The 16,428-nt window shown below is 42.7% G+C and overlaps 3 protein-coding genes and 1 long non-coding RNA gene across 4 annotated transcripts; 3 read left to right on the top strand and 1 right to left on the bottom strand.

Moving 5' to 3' along the window:
- Positions 1–110: 110 nt before the first annotated feature.
- On the top strand, positions 111–794 carry LOC309823776 (interferon omega-1-like; the record flags this gene model as incomplete). The annotated part of the gene is made up of 1 exon (XM_082656337.1): positions 111–794. One exon carries the CDS (start codon positions 111–113, stop codon positions 792–794), a length of 684 nt encoding a protein of 227 aa, XP_082512463.1.
- An 8,156-nt stretch (positions 795–8,950) lies between these two features.
- On the bottom strand, positions 8,951–10,755 carry LOC309824373. Its single transcript, XR_014296923.1, has 3 exons — positions 10,371–10,755; positions 9,452–9,519; positions 8,951–9,008 (listed from the first exon to the last, which is right to left on the bottom strand). It is a non-coding gene; the product is annotated as an uncharacterized lncRNA (long non-coding RNA).
- Positions 10,756–10,961: 206 nt separating this feature from the next.
- LOC309824374 (interferon alpha-13-like) lies at positions 10,962–11,474 on the top strand (the record flags this gene model as incomplete). The annotated part of the gene is made up of 1 exon (XM_082657216.1): positions 10,962–11,474. The coding sequence occupies one exon, from the start codon at positions 10,962–10,964 to the stop codon at positions 11,472–11,474; it is 513 nt and encodes a 170-aa protein (XP_082513342.1).
- A 3,693-nt stretch (positions 11,475–15,167) lies between these two features.
- On the top strand, positions 15,168–15,737 carry LOC309823637 (interferon alpha-1-like; the record flags this gene model as incomplete). The annotated part of the gene is made up of 1 exon (XM_082656100.1): positions 15,168–15,737. The coding sequence occupies one exon, from the start codon at positions 15,168–15,170 to the stop codon at positions 15,735–15,737; it is 570 nt and encodes a 189-aa protein (XP_082512226.1).
- Positions 15,738–16,428: the final 691 nt, after the last annotated feature.

The following is a 16,428-nucleotide window of genomic DNA, read 5'->3' as shown; positions in this document are numbered from 1 at the left end:
TGATGACATCTTCATAGACCATACTGAGAAGATATAAGTGAAAATCAAAAAAAGGAAGTAAAAGGGTATAGAAATGTTTAGAAAATGAAAATTACTGTGTTCCCTATTTAATGGCCTTGCTTAGAAAGAATGTCATCACAGAACCTACCCCCAAGGTTCCCCCGGACGCCCGTCTCAGCCAGGCCAGCAGCAGCCTCATTTGCCCCATGGCCTTCGTGCTCTCTCTACTGACCGCCCTGGTGGTGTTCAGCTACGGCCCTGGTGGATCTCTGGGCTGCGACCTGTCTCAGAACCACGTGAGGATTAGCAGGAAGAACTTCATGCTTCTGGGCCAGGTGCGGAGAATCTCCCCTCGCTTCTGTCTGAAGGACAGAAAAGACTTCGGTTTCCCCCAGGACATGGTGGATGGCAGCCAGTTCCCGAAGGCCCAGGCCACCTCTGTCCTCCACGAGATGCTCCAGCAGGTCTTCCGCCTCTTCCACACAGAGCGCTCCCCTGCCGCCTGGGACACCTCCCTCCTGGACAAACTCCACACTGGACTCCATCAGCAGCTGGAGGACCTGGACGCCTGCTTGGTGCAGGCGATGGGAGATGAAGAAACTGCCCTGGGAGTGACGGGCCCTACACTGGCCGTGAAGAGGTACTTCCAGGGAATCCACCTCTACCTGAAAGAGAAGAAATACAGTGACTGTGCCTGGGAAATTGTCAGAGTGGAAATCATGAGATCCTTGTCTTCATCAACCAACTTGCAAGAAAGGATAAGAATTATGCATGGAGACCTGGGGTCACCTTGAAATGATTCTCATTGACTAAGATGCCCTATCACCCTTGCACACATGTCTTTAGTCATTTCAGAAGGCTCTTATTTCAACTTTAATCACAGAATTTATTGTATTAATTCAGCTACTACTTTGTCAGTAGTGATAAGCAAGTATATGTTAAAATTATTCAGCTTCAGGGGATCAGTCCCTAAGCAATGACTACCCTGTTATTTATTTATTCCGTTTATTTGTTTATTTATTTATTTATGTATCTTATTTTTATATTTTCATATCAATATATTTATACTTACATTGTATTAAAATTTAGAAAATATTCACCTTTCCATTTCATTAAATTTGCATTTTGTTTTATTTATTAAATTCTTATGAGAGAAAACTTCTTGAGTTTTTTAAGTTCTGAAACCTACATTCTTATCTTTTTCTGTGTAAATTTATTTCAGACTAGTATTGGTCCATTTTGTCCTTTGGAACAGTCCTACCACTTTCATTTCAGGAAATGCTTGTCAAAAGGTGGCATTCCATGGAATTGAGGGAAGTCCTGGAAATTACGGAGAATGGTTAGTCCTGATGTCATAGGTGTAACTGATTTATACCACCAGGAAAGAGTGGTCGGTGCAAATACCTGTGGGAAGGAGTCATCTCCTCGAGGGAAGCTGGTGACATATGGTGTTGACTGGCCAATCCTGGCACCTTCCTCTCACCTTCTCCCCGGTCCTGCTTTACTGAACCATTCATCCCTTACACATAACTTCAGACCCTCCACCTCACTGACCAGCTACACAGCTGCTCTGGTTCTGTGCAGGTTTCCAGCTTCAAGGTTTCTGTTAGAGTGAAAGCCACAGGAAGAGAGCACAAGTGAAAGAAGAGTTCTAGGATTTTCAAAACCTCTATGAGAAGGAGCCAGGGTTCATGGCACTGGATCTCAGCTCTGCTATTAATAGCAGTGTGACCTTGACAAATAACACAATCACTAAGCTCCCTAGTTTCCTCATCTTTAATATGGGGACAGTAGTAGTATTTTTTCATAGGATTATTCTCAGGATACAGTGAGTAAATATACACAAGAGGCATAAAAGTGTGTCTGTCAGAAATAATCAGGACTGTTAGAGTCACAGAGTGGCTACCATCGGGGAGGAGAAGGAGAGCTGCTCTGAGGTAGCAACTGGAAAGCAACATAAGAAACATGCTAGGTCCTGGGCAAAATCTATTACGTTTAACTTGGGTGCTAGTTTCACAATGTATTCAGTGTGTGAAATTTCCCTGTGCTGCATGTTGAAGATACTTGCAATTTCTGTGTATTACACTTCTTTTTTTTCAAAACAATAAATTTATTTATTTATTTACATTTTATTTTTGGCTGCATTGGGTCTTTGTTGCGGCGAGTGGGGGCTACTGTTCCTTGCGGTGCGCAGGCTTCTCATTGCGGTGGCTTCTCTTGTCACGAAGCATGGACTCTAGGCACGCGGGCTTCAGTAGTTGTGGCACACTGGCTTAGTTGCTCCGCGGCTTGTGGGATCTTCCCGGACCACGGCTTGAACTCGTGTCCCCTGCATTGGCAGGCGGATTCTTAACCACTCTGCCACCAGGGAAGTCCTTGTGTATTCTACTTCTGAAAGATATTCTGGGAATTAGTAAAAATTCTTTGAGAAAGAAGGATCAGTAGAAAATACTTGGATCTACTTTAAAAATGAATAATATGGACATAACAGAGACCTCAAATAATGTAAAAAGTCACATTTTTCATTAATAATGTTTGTTGCTTCTTTAGTATGAGAAAGGCACAAAATAGCTTGTGAACTCTTTCATTTTGGGGGCTTTCAGCAGCAACGCAGAAGCAGGAAGAAAAAAGCAGGAGCTATGAAAGGTAAGGTTCTGCTCTCTAATCCTGGGCTCTCCCGGGTTTGATCTTAGTTCTCTTCTCCGTACAGTCCCAGGTCTATAATTGCTGGCAATGTCACCTCCTAGAGCCTGTACTCTCAGAAAATAATGGCCCCCCAGAGGAGAGACTCAGAGCTAGAAAGCAAAGAAGTCAGGACCTGGGACACTTCTAACCCAGGCTCTGCTCGTCCATGTGAAAGCTGGGCCATGACGCTTACCCATCAAGTGACAGTGTGAGACGTGGTGGAACAATGACTGTTTTGGGGGCAAAATTTTGGGTAATGACTCAGACAACTTAACCTCCCTAAGTTTCATAGTCTGTGTCTGGGAGAGTCCCAGGATTGTTGTGATGATTGCCTGGGGCAATGTGTGTGAAAGAGCTTTGAAATGACACTGCTCTACACACATGGACCTTACTATTAGTGTCATTGAACCTCTGACCTCGAATTCTAGTTCCTGGGCATTAATCTTGAAAGAATCTCTTCCCAGTAGAACAGTCTGCTCAGTATGTTCCACTCTCTCTTTGCTTCCACTCTCCCTAGACACACCCAGGCTCCTATTTTTGGTTTGCAGAGCTCACCTGAAAGGCACTCATGTGACACCAGCCCCACCCTCTCTTCAGAAAGGTGATTCATATCTTCTGTCATCTCAGGCATCCCTCTTGCTAGCTGGCCCTGTGGAATTCCAGGGTCCTAGTCCAGCAAGAGGTTGACACGAGGGAGTCCCACTGGGAACAGATTATGGAAGGAAGCCTTGGGGTAAGGCATCTTCTGAAAACAAAATGGTCTCTCTCAAAAACAGCAAAGTTCATTCTTCACAAGTAAATCGTTTCTTCTAAAAAAGAGTGTTTTCTTTTGTCTCTGCTGCATTTGGGGGAAGGATGCAGTAGTCCAGGAACTGGGTTTAGGGAAAGGAAGAGGTTCTCCAGTTCTGATTGAGAGCTGACTTTGAGTGTTTGAGGCAGAGGAAGGTTAGGGAGAGAGTCTGACAGTGGCCTTGCACACCCTCTACCATCTCAGCCACCTTCATTTGTGTCATGATGAACACAGCCCTTCACAAAGCAAATACAAAAGCATAGGAATTTGACAAATGCTGAGGGGCTTTACAAATTGAGAAAATCCATTAAAGAACGAGTCTCAGGAACTGGACTTCCCAGTCCTTCCCCTTCTCCATCATGATACTGATCTGTAAACAGCCGTGGGTTGGAATGTTTCGGGTTACACAGGCACATAGATTCCCAAATGTCCCAATCAGCCTCTAGGAACAGAGACAAGAAACTTCACATATTCCCCAAAACAGCACTGGAATTTGGCATTCCTGAGGTCTCAAGTTCAGAAGGAAATGGAACAAACCAGAGGACCCCAAATATTTTGATGGAGAATAACTTTCATCTAACTCCAAGGCCTTCTTGCGTCCTGATGAAGGCTGGGCAAAGCAGCTCAGCTCCCCAGTTCTCAATTTAGCCTTAATGAAAGTGTACAGCTGAGGACTTTTCGCCTTTCCTTTCTCATGGGACAGGCTCTGCAGCAGCAGGGATGCAGAACTCCTGGCCATGTTTGTGGTTGAGCAAGCAGGGACAAGAGGAGGCCAAAGGGGAGGCAGAGCAGTATAGGGTCGTAGCAAACCTGGGAGTGGAACTGCATAGTCTTATCAGGCTTAGGAAAGAGATCTCCATCTACATCAGGTACCGTAGCACTCAGCTCACTCTCCAGCTACACTTCTTATTCCCACCCAGTAACCTGCACACTGTTAGGGACATCATTGGTCCTCAGAGTTGTTAATAAAAGCGATAAGTGTAATAAGCTGAACATAGTTGTGTCAGTAAAAGTGTTTGAAAATGACAGTCTTGCTGCATCTTCTCTTGTGGGTTACTCTTGTCTTCTCAGGTGACCAGTAAATTCGTTAGCTCGGCATCTCCTTAGTCTTCCTTCGGCTTCATGCATGACTTAGGGCAATTGTTTTCTTTTTCCTACAGTACAGTTTTCTCAGCTTTAGAATAGGGATAATGAGACTACTATATTCCATTCAACATACCATCACATGTTATATGCTCTATATCATGAGAATATAACAAGTCATAAACTTATCTTAAGTGAGCAGATTATTTTAAGCACCAGGGACATATTAAACAAAGCAATGATAGTTGTTATAGTGACAGGTATGCACAAAGGAGTAAAAGCCATTATTTCATGTCCACTCAAAAGATACATAGTTTTTTAAGTTTTTTTTGATGTGGACAATTTTTAAAGTCTTTCTTGAATTTGTTACAATATTGCTTGTTTTTTTTTTTATGTTTGGGTTTTGTGGCCCTGAGGCATGTGGGATCTTAGCTCCCCTACAAGGGATCGAACTCACGCCCCCTGCATTGGAAGGAGAAGTCTTAACCACTGGACCGCCAGGGAAGTCCCCAGAAGATATTGATATAATGCCATATTTGTGCCTGAGCTCATAATTTTTTATGAGCTCATTACTGAGCTCATAATTTTGTTATGCAAAAATTCTACCTCTGTGAATTAAAATAGGATCATCTTTTTAAGTATTGTGCAAAGCATACAAACACATTTTTAAATTCTACGAGCAAATGCAATATTCTCACAGATGTACCAAACACTAGATTGCAAATACCCATGGATCTCTAGTGGGCATCAAAACAAAATGCAGTCAGTGCATTGGCACAGAAGATATTTATCAATATTAAGTAGAAAGTAATATATTAAATTTAAATTTACATCATGCTGAAATTAAAAGCATTTTGATGCAGATTACAAATTTTTATGCAATTTATCCATATAAGATGACATTTTGAAGTAGTGAATAAAACTCTCCAATGAAAAATCCTGATTATATATATAAAGCTGAATGCTTTATCGATGAAGCCTTAAGGGTCTTCTAAGACCCTTGCTTAAAACATATGAGAGGAAAAAAATATCTTGAAAATTGAGATTAATTTCTTAAGATACTTACTAGGTCATAAGATATTGCCAATAAGCTACATCTTACTGAGGTTAGAGATCAACGTGAAGCAGCCTTGGCTGACATGTGCGAAGCATCAGATACTTGTTATTATACCCGCCATTTTAAAGTCTGACGCTCATCTGCTCTCCCTGTCACCACCGTCCTCTGCTTTTCTGCCCCTCCTTCTCTCCTTCCTTTGTTGACTCCACACTCTCATCTTAGGGAATTGGTGTTCCTCAACGATCTATGCTAGTCCCACACTTCAACTTCTCTGCACATATAGTCTCAACCTCCCAAATAGTTCCAAACATCCTCTCTATGACTGTTGACTTCCATATGCATGTCTTTACCCAGGGTCACATCTCCAAACAAATGTCATTAGCTCCAAACCCTCATATTTACCTGCTACCCTAGATAATCTCCACACATGGCCAAACTTGACCAGCATGTAATTACCTGGCAAACTCCTGCAGACCCCTGGGATGCCAGCTTACCAACTGCTCTTGCAGATGCTTTCCCTGATCCATGCAAGCCCACATACTCCCAAGAACCTGTACTTTCCCTGTCACAGCATTAGCATTCCTTTCATTGAACACCTAGTTACCCATATCCCCACCAGACTGCAAGCTCTGTGACAGCGGGCAATGTGTCTACTATTTTCATTGCACCTGGCACCCACCACAGTGCCAACAATACAAGGGATAGTCACACTTCTTTGTTGAAGTTTAAATTCCATGATTCTATAATATATTTCACAGTTTATTGATCATGCAACTGCTGAAACTGAATCAGCAACCATTAGACATGCTTTCTCCGAGAAAGAACAAGTAAAAGAGAATAGCTCCAGCTGCTATAACCTGTCATAATGCCTTGTGCTTCTCCTTCATAACCTAGAAAGGGTTTCAAGAGAATTTTTTACTCTTTAATGCCTGTCTTCTCTGACAGAGTGCTCCATTAAGAAAGTAATATCTTTGTTTTATCTACCAATATATTAAAAAACACAAGTAAAATCCTGAAAGCAGAGATACTTCAAAATATTTTAAGGACCAATGAAATGAATAAAACTATTTATGTTCCTGTTGGATTTTAAGGCAGATTAAAGGTTTAAGGACACTCTGATTTTCTTTAAGAGTATGAGTTAAACCTAACACTTAAAATATACCTTTTGCACCCCCAAAGCAAAGGAAAACAAGACACAAAGCTGACCATATCATAATATGAAGAATAAATTTGGTAAATATAACAATCATCATAGAGAAATAAATTCTAATTATTACAAATTAAAAATAAATTTTCTCCCCATTCAAAAGTATTGTTCCACTTACTGTTGAAAAACAATGTCCTGAGAAGACTCGATGCATTTACAACTGAATCAGAAGAAAAGTCATTGAACTCAGTGAATATGGACGCGCTAGAGGCCACCGCTAAGCAGAGAAGACTCCATTGTAGAAGATTGGGTCCAGGTCTCCTTTTCCCACTCCTGCGTTCTCTGAGGTTGAACATACAGGGAAAGCACACTCTGATTTTCACGCCTTAACTTCCACTCTCGTATTGTCCTGGGCACAGCAGCTGTGGACTTTCTTTTCAGATCGAGCCTGGTCCTTTGGAAGTTCTTCAAAGTCAGGCTGGAGTCCTCATTGCCCAGCAGGGTCTTTTCCTCTCCATCTCCTGCATCAAACTAGTCTCCAGATCTGCCCACTGTTGATCAAGCCCACTGAGGAATTTCAGCTGTTTGTGCTGAAGACGATGGAGAAGTGCTGTATCGTCTCATGGAGAATGAGGCGGCCTGAGCGTTTGGGAACTGGCTGTCAGCCAGCTGGTGCTGATGGAACCTGAAAACCTCCTTGTCCTTCAGGCAGGAAAACAAAGAAGATTCTCCCTGTTAGGGGCAGGACTGTGAGGGTCTCCTGCTTTGGCAGGCTGTGGTTCTGGGCCAGGTGACAGCTAAGGGTGCAGACAGGGCTGGAGAACATCATCCTGGGTGTCCTCAGTGAGGAGGGTGGCAGGCCCCGGTGAGCCTGGTGATGCAGGTGTCTGGCTGTGGGAGCCTGTATCCAGCTGCTGTGGGTACCTGCCTGCAAAGGAGATTCTTAAATAAGCCATTTATGGGCAACATAGAATGTCACAACTTCAATTCTTTTATTACACTGGAAATTAAACACACTCCTGGAACATGAAAGAGTATCAATCCAATAGGATGTATTCATCTAAATGAGACCCAAGGTTGAAATAAAAACCTGAGTCTCAATATATCTCTTTTTCAGTTCTAATACGAATACTTAGAGGTTTGACCCTGTACTCTGTTTTGCCACTTCTTAAATTGCACCAAAATACAACTAGCCTCACCTCTCTGCATTCTCCTCTAAAGGGACTCATACATCAGATTTAAATTCTTCCACATTTCCTTACAGGACCATAGCTCACATTTTCTGAAAGTTTACAGATAATGGTGACATAAAAATGAACAGCAAGGGTGAATTCATGCAGTTCTCTTCATTCCGTCACCAGAAATGTTCTGACTGCGTATATATGTGACAATGCGCTTGGCAATGTGGATTCCAGGAAAGTGAGGCAGGGATGGTGACTGCCCTCCAGGGAGCAGGGAGGACAGACTTTAGAGGCAGGATTAGGATGAAGGAAGCACCACGGGCTCAGTGCAGCTGAGGGCCAGTGCTCAGAGCTGATGAAGACGAGGGCCTGGGAGCAGCAGAAGGCTCCACTCTGACAAAAATCTGGGGCTCCTGAATTTAAATGACATCAGATTTTCATTTCCTCTTTTAAAAAATGGAGACACCGTTAGTTGTGGTCACACAAGACATTGCCGAGATCAAATAAAATAAAGTTTGCAAAGTACAGGCTGAGAATTTGAACAGAGTGAATGATAGAAGACTTTTGTATTACTATAACAAATGGAAACCTCTAGAGTCCACCCTCAGCCCAGCCAAGAGAAGCTCTGACTACAGGTTCCTTAACACTCAGCGGTCTGCATGTTGAGGCCCCCAAATGCAAACTCTAGGAGAGGGATTGCCTGTAGGCCTGCGAAGGAGTAGAGACCTAGTCTCCACCCTTAGAGCAGTGCCCCGTACGTTAAGGAGAGAAATCCCACGGCACCTGAGGCTCTTTGCAGCATCTAAGAAAGTGTTTTGACCTCCTCCCCACAAGAAAAGAAAAAAAAGCCTGCTCTGTGACTAGTGTAAATGAGATAAATAGTCCTTTTCCTCACCTTATTTTGTTTCAGACCACCTCTGGTGTTAATTTTTAAGACACAGATTAAATTATACCTTAAAAAGAAACACATAACCTCAGAGAAAAAGATCAGATTTGTGGTTACCATAGCCAAGGGGGTGTGAGTTGAGAAAATCAGATGAAGGCAGTCAAAAGGGTTTTTTCTTCCTTTAAAAAAAGACATTAAAATAATGTTGTAGAGACCAGGAAAATGGTAAGAAATATATATATGGGGGAGAGATGATGAGAATTAAAGCATTCCTAGATTTTCAGCCATGGAACAGCACAATACTCTAATTCAAAAGCTATTTCCTGGGTTAGCATTAGGGCAACGTTAAGCTAGTACTTCTCTTAAGCACCAATGGTAAGAAGGCACCAAATCTAAGTCATCAAGATAAAGGATGTTTTAATGCAACATTTTAAAATGAAAATTAATACCAAAATATGCACGAGGAACAAAATATAAAACTTTTAAGTAAAGAAATGAAGCTGACCTCCATTTGCATGGCCCTGACAGTCTTACAAAGTAAGCCTTTATGATGTAAATGAAATCTGGGCAAATTCCACTTAGTGTATAAAATTCCTACTAAAGAAAAATGAAAAAGTCTGACCTGCTAAACGTCCTCAATTGCTTGTACACACCAACTCTTCTTTCTAACCTTATAGTCAAGGTGAGGTCCTGGGAAAGACATTTCAGGAACATGAGTTAAAAATCAGTTAAGACTATCACGGGGTCATTAGAAATTGTCAAACATGGTAATTCCCTCAATTAAAAACAAGCAAAAAAGTAATCTTGACAATATTAATGAGTTGGCTTGCATTAAAGATAGAAAAGTAAAACTATATTAAATACTTGGGGCTTCGCCGGTGGCGCAGTGGTTAAGAATCCGCCTGCCAACTCAGGGGACACGGGTTCGAGCCCTGGTCTAGGAAGATCCCACATGCCGTGGAGCAACCAAGTCCATGTGCTGCTACTACTGAGCCTGTGCTCTGGAACCCGCGAGCCACGACTACTGAAGCCTGCACACCTAGAGCCTGTGCTCCTCAACAAGAGAAGCCACCACAATGAGAAGCCTGCACACCGCAATGAAGACTGAACCCAGCCTAAAATAAATACACCCAGCCTAAAATAAATAAACAAATAATTAATTATATTAAATACTTACTTTAGTAGAAAGACAATATAGTTTAAATAAAGTTTAATAAAATGCTATATTTTAATATGAAAATATATTTTAATATTCTATGCTTAATATTGAAAATATTTTAACATAAATTTATAAAAATATCAAACATTTAAAATATTTAATTTAAATATCATATGAATTAAGTTAAATATAAAATTAATTTTAAAATGTAAAAAATAAAAGGCTGTGAGTTTTTTTTAATATTCCTACTTTTCAGATACTCAATACTTTCTCGCTCACTTTAACGCTGTATCCTTGAAAGACTCCGTGAAGTCCCAGAGAATCTACAGGGGCGCTCAGCTCCCGCGTCCTCGGCCCCGGTGGTGGCCGCGCTCCGACTCACCCCTCAGGGCGTCCCCAACACCGTCCTGTCGTCCCATCGCCGCCGCCGCCGCCTTCCCCTTTCTCTGGGCCTTCGCTGTCTCGCGCCAGAAACCAGCCCGAATCGGAAAAATCGGCTCCCCTTTCTCTGCGGCTGGGAATCGCTCTGATTTCCCACCTCAGACCGCTCAGAAAAAGGCTTCTTTCCCAAAAATTGCCTCGCTCAAGTTTCTGTGAGAAAATAAAGCGCAAAACTCAGGGGAAGCCTGAAAATGCACGGTTCTTGTTCCCAGCCACACAAAAATGTCTCTGGCGAGGCCGCGACAAGGCTTCCTCTTCAACGCTCAGCACCGAGAAAACCAAGGTGTTTCGCGTATGCTGATTATTAAAGCAGCCTCAGTGACTACTTCTCGCCCTGTCTCTCGAGCTGCAGGAGACAGCTGCAGACGGCAAACTCAACAGTCGGCGTTTCCCAAACAAACCCTGCGCCCTCTACCGGCCACCTAGGGAAGGACGCTGTCCACAGTTCCAGGGAAGGAAGCTTCCCACTCATTAATTGTTTGGCGGTGCCCACGCCTCTCCTGGCGGCCGTCTAGTGAATCACCCTTTCTTAATGGCCCAGATCTATTTGCTAGTGGCAGGAGTGCTGCTCTGCTCTATCCCTGCTTACTCTCTTGGCTGGAACTTGCCTAGAAGCCATAGCCAGGAAAACAAGGACGTCTTCCAACATTTGGAACAGTTGCAAAGAATCCCCTCTCAGTGGTGCCTAAAGGACAGAACCGACTTCAAATTTCCTTGGAAAAGAGAGAATATCACCCCAATCCAGGTGACTCAAGGCACCTGTCACCACCATCTGATGCTCCAGCAGATCTTCAACCTCTTCACCACGGAGGACAGCCGTGCTGCCTGGAACAACACCCTCCTCGATAAACTTCTCTCTAGCCTTCATCTGAGGCTGCACCGACTGGAGCAGATGAAAAAAGACAATCTGGATTGTCGAGATTTGGGACGTGCTGCCCGGGAGTATTTCCATGGAATCCACGTCTATCTGAAGGCAAAGGAATACAGCCCCTGTGCCTGGGAGGTTGTCAGAGTGGAAATTAAAAGGTGCCTTTCCCTTATGTAAGAATCCTCAAAGAAATGTCAACAAATACAGAATATTTTTTATACTCGTGACACTTCTCATTCAATTACATTAGTGTTCAAGTCCAAAGCAATCTCGACTTGTGTTTCCTCACAGGCTGAAAAATGTCTGAAAAGAAAATCATGATTTTAAAAAAGGTTTTGACAGAACACAATCTCTTTTCTTGTATAAATAATTTTCTAACGTAATTTAAAAGATCACTTTAAGTTTTGGGAGAGGTATTTGCTATTTTCAACACATGAAGTATAGAAAGGTTTTTTGGATAGTGTGGTGTTAAAGATATTTGTCAGTTAACTTAATGCTGACTGCTGTAACGGGTAAAGAGAATGCTGTCAGGAATTGGATCATAATAGAATCTTATCTTTCCCTGGTATAAGAACACAAGGCAGGCATTCCTGATCAGATGGATGTTCTAAGTTGCTCTCCAAAGAGTGAGTCGGGGACATGGGTACCCCCTGTTTTGTGGATTTTCCCATCATCAACAGGTGACTGCAAATTTTTCTGCAGTAATTGAGTCTATTCCACTCAGTGGTAAAGGGAAGAAGTCCGGTGCATCACATGGGACGTTTTCAAGGGCCAGGACTATACAGGGCAAGAGCCCTTCTGCTCACATTACATGGCCTGGATTTATCCTTGTGGAAATCTCACTGCAAAGAAGCTGGGAAATTATTGGATGATTAATAGACAAGGAGACAAGTTCAGTGCATAAGACCGCTTTTCATCTTTACACTATTTGTCCTAATGAAGTTCTGGGTGGGGTGGAGGGGAACAACTAATGTTCTTGCTTGCACACACTTCATTAAAAAACAATCTGACCCACAGAGAAAGAGAGATATCATTTATATGTGGAATCTAAAAAAAAGGATACAAATGAACTTATTTACAATACAGAAACGGTCCAGTTCTGGTGAAAGCCTGCTTCAGGTCTCACACTGCAGAGTTCTCCTTGTATCATCATACAGCAGGAGAGGGAGGCATTTATCTCTGACCTCGTTGATAAGGGCACTAATTCCATCGTGAGGCCTCCATCTTCACACCCTAATCAAGTCCCAAAGGGCCCGCCACCTGATACCATCACTTTGGGGGTTAGGACTTCCAAATATGAATTTTGTGGGGATGGAAACATTCAGACCAGAAAGGGCATTGAAGGCTACATGTCTTGGCATCCAGAAGAGAGAATATATTCATGTAAATAAAGAAGAATGAGCCATTTACCAGGCCAAAAGAGCAGACCGAGGACTCAGAATCCAAACTCTTGATTTCCAACCTGCAGTAATGCTTTAATTATTATGTGTCAAAATTTGGAAATCAAACTGAAGTGGACCCCATCGTCCCTTGAAAGGGAATGAAGACACAGGAGGAAAAGGATCATTCATCAGTCTTTGTGAGGAGTCTCCAAAGAATCTCAGGATATAGGTAGTCATTGCCACATCCGTAAAGATCCACCGAAGAGTAACGTGGTTAATTGTCTGGTCGCTGTGACCTGTGTGAATCAGGGAGACTTTGAGTTCAGATACGTGGCTCTGTATGTGACATCAAGCTGGTTATTTTCTGTCATGACCTAGTAGAGGACAAATTAGCGACGAGGCCATCCTCCTGAGTTTAATAGAGTGCCGGGCAACGGCTGAAAATTGTGCTGCTCTTACAACTTGAATCCCCAGAGCCATAGGCACCTTAAAGGAAAGAGAATCCTAGGGGTTTTAGCAACAAACTCAGTAGGCATGACTGATACCAGTAGGAGTAGAGTGGGAATACCAGCCACTGTCTATTATAATCCCAGCAAATACGACCGTGATAAAGGAAAATAGCTTGGTCATTCGTAAATGCCTTCCAGTGGGAGGAGACCATCTGAGAAACTGCTTTCGTTAAAAGTACCTGTTCGGGCTTCCCTGGTGGCGCAGTGGTTGAGAGTCCGCCTGCCGATGCAGGGGACACGGGTTCGTGCCCCGGTCTGGGAAGATCCCTCATGCCGCAGAGCGGCTTGGCGCGTGAGCCATGGCCGCTGAGCCTGCGTGTCCGGAGCCTGTGCTCCGCAATGTGAGAGGCCAAAACAGTGAGAGGCCCACGTACCGCAAAAAAAAAAAAAAAAGAAAGAAAAAATTACCTGTTGCGTGATTACACTGGGCCTGGTGCCGAGGATACCACAGAGAATAAGACAGAGTCCAGTTGCTACAGAGCTGATTTGCCACAGATAGTCACATACCTATTATTTATTGAAAGATCGGTATTAGAGGGGGCTGAGGCCACAGAACATCCACTGCAAAATAAAAGAATTCATGATCAGAGTTGAAAGTGAATTCTTTCCATGATACCAATCAACATTTATCCAGTTCTCAATTAATTACAAAGATGGTTTTCTTTTGTTTGAAAAGAATAGGCTTGGATTGGAACCTCTGACAGTCCTTTGGGGAATCTGAAATTCAATGCAAAAAAACAGAGAAAGATTCAAATCGATGATGATTCCTAAATCATCTGGGAGCAGATCGCTCCCACGGGTGCAAACAGTAGTTGTTAGGGGTGCGAACAAATCTTAGCTACTACAATGGTGGGTGGCACTCCAAAGCTCAACCCTATCCAACCCTATCCTTTGTATTCATTTTTCTCTTTGGGTTTTCTTGTGTATGAGACGAGAGGCATTGACATTGAGTGCATGGAAGATACACAATATGCAGGATCAGTGCTACAAGCCATGGTGGCTTGATGTTTCATTACAGGACTTTCTCTCCATCATATGATTGAACTCAAAGTCATAATGTGAGAGGTGCCCTCTGCTTACTTATGAGGTGTCCTTGTCTGTCTTGTGGATTTTGCTTATGTTTGAGCCTCAGTGTGATGTGGGCATCGGGAATTAAGCACAAATAGGTTGTATTTTATTATTTAATTCTAAAAAAGTTATCTAGGAGATCAATAATTATGTCTAGTCCTAAAGAGAAAAAGTTGTTGACAATATCTAGAGGAATATCTAGCAGCTAGTGAAGTTAGAAATCATTTTATGATATGAATCAAAACTAAGAATTACTTAAAAATAAATGTTAAGAAAATCATTTAAATTTTCAATGGTTTTAGCAGTTTTGATAGATTTTTAAATATATCTATACATTGGTATTCTTATGAAGTATTTGTATAAATTTTTATTGAATATGTAGTTTGATACATTCCTATTTATTAAGTAAATGTATTACATTAAAAGTCATTCTGCACACTTAACCAAAATGTTAAATTAATTGCAGTAGCTTTTACAGCTAATTTTTAGCCTAAATATTTTTGTCATACTCACCACTGCTTTGAATAAAAAGAAAAAACTTTTCACTTTCTTTTTCTATTTATAAAGTAGAGATATGCACGGAGTACATACCTATGTACACAGTATATCTGTGTATCAAAATTTCATAGGGGGGCCATATGGAAAAAAAATATCTAGAAAGGTTCTGTGGGCAGGAGAAGGGGAGGCAAGGATGAAAAACAGTGGTTGAGAAACGCTGCCCTAACCTATCTGGAGAGTGCAAAATGAAAAGCAAAAACAGAAGTAGAAAGTAAGAGGGAACATTCAGAAAATGGAAAGCAATTCGCTCCCATTTAAGACCCAGGCCTGAAGGAAGGTCTTCAGAGAACCTAGAGAGCAGGGTTCACAGAGTCCCCACCTCAGCCAGGAAAGCAGCATCTGCAGGGTCCCAGATGTCCCCAACCTTGTCCTTACTCCTGGCCCTGGTGCTGCTCAGCTGCAACTCCAACTGCTCTCTGGGCTGCGACCTGCCTCAGACCCACAGCCTGGCTAACACGAGGGCCCTGATGCTCCTGCAACAGATGAGGAGAATCTCCCCCTTCTCCTGCCTGAAGGACAGAAATGACTTTGGATTCCCCCAGGAAGCGTTTGGAGGCAACCAGTTCCAGAAGGCTCAAGCCATCGCTGTCGTCCATGAGATGATCCAGCAGACCTTCCAGCTCTTCAGCACAGAGGGCTCGGCTGCCGCTTGGGATGAGACCCTCCTGGACAAGTTCTGCACTGCACTTTATCAGCAGCTCACTGACCTGCAAGCCTGTCTGATGCAGGAGGCGGGGCTGGAAGGGACTCCCCTGCTGAAGGAGGACTCCATCCTGGCTGTGAGGAAATACTTCCACAGAATCACTGTCTATCTGCAAGAGAAGAAGTACAGCCCTTGTGCCTGGGAGATTGTCAGAGCAGAAGTCATGAGATCCTTCTCTTCATCAACGAACTTGCAAGAAAGACTCAGGAGGAAGGAATGACACACACCTGGTTCAACACCGAAATGATTCTCAGTGACTAACAAGACCCTACTTCCACCTGTGCTGCCATGTCAAAGACTCTCATTTCTGCTCTCATCATGCCCTGAATTGAATTAATTTGTCAAGTGTTTTCAGGAATATTAATCAACATGATGTTCTACTCTACAGGCACTCATCCCTCATAGATGCCCATGTTGATCTATCTACTTACTTATCTACTTAAATATTTATCTATTTTAATATTTATTTCACTATTTATAAAGATTTAAATTATTTTTATTTACATAATATTATGTGCAAGTATACATTGTGGTTAAGAGAAAAAATATATACTTTGTATTAACTCAGTTTATGAGTTTTCTTTGTGCATTAAATTCTTACTAGAGAAAACTTCCTGTTTTGTTTTTTTTCTTTAAAAAAGAAACACCAAGGGCCTTCCCTGGTGGCGCAGTGGTTGAGAGTCCGCCTGCCGATGCAGGGGACACAGGTTCGTGCCCCGGTCCGGGAAAATCCCACATGCCGCGGAGCGGCTGGGCCCGTGAGCCATGGCCGCTGAGCCTGCGCGTCCGCAGCCTGTGCTCCGCAATGGGAGAGGCCAAAACAGTGAGAGGCCCGCGTACCACTAAAAAAAAAAAAAAGAGAAAGAAACACCAAGCCTGAATGTGCAACCTGATTAAAGAATGTATGTTAC

Source organism: Grampus griseus (genome assembly GCF_964374135.1).
Source record: "Grampus griseus genome assembly, chromosome: 6".
NCBI lineage: Eukaryota > Metazoa > Chordata > Mammalia > Artiodactyla > Delphinidae > Grampus > Grampus griseus.
The sequence above is the reverse complement of the archived record's forward strand: the minus strand, read 5'-3'. Positions and strand labels throughout refer to the sequence as shown.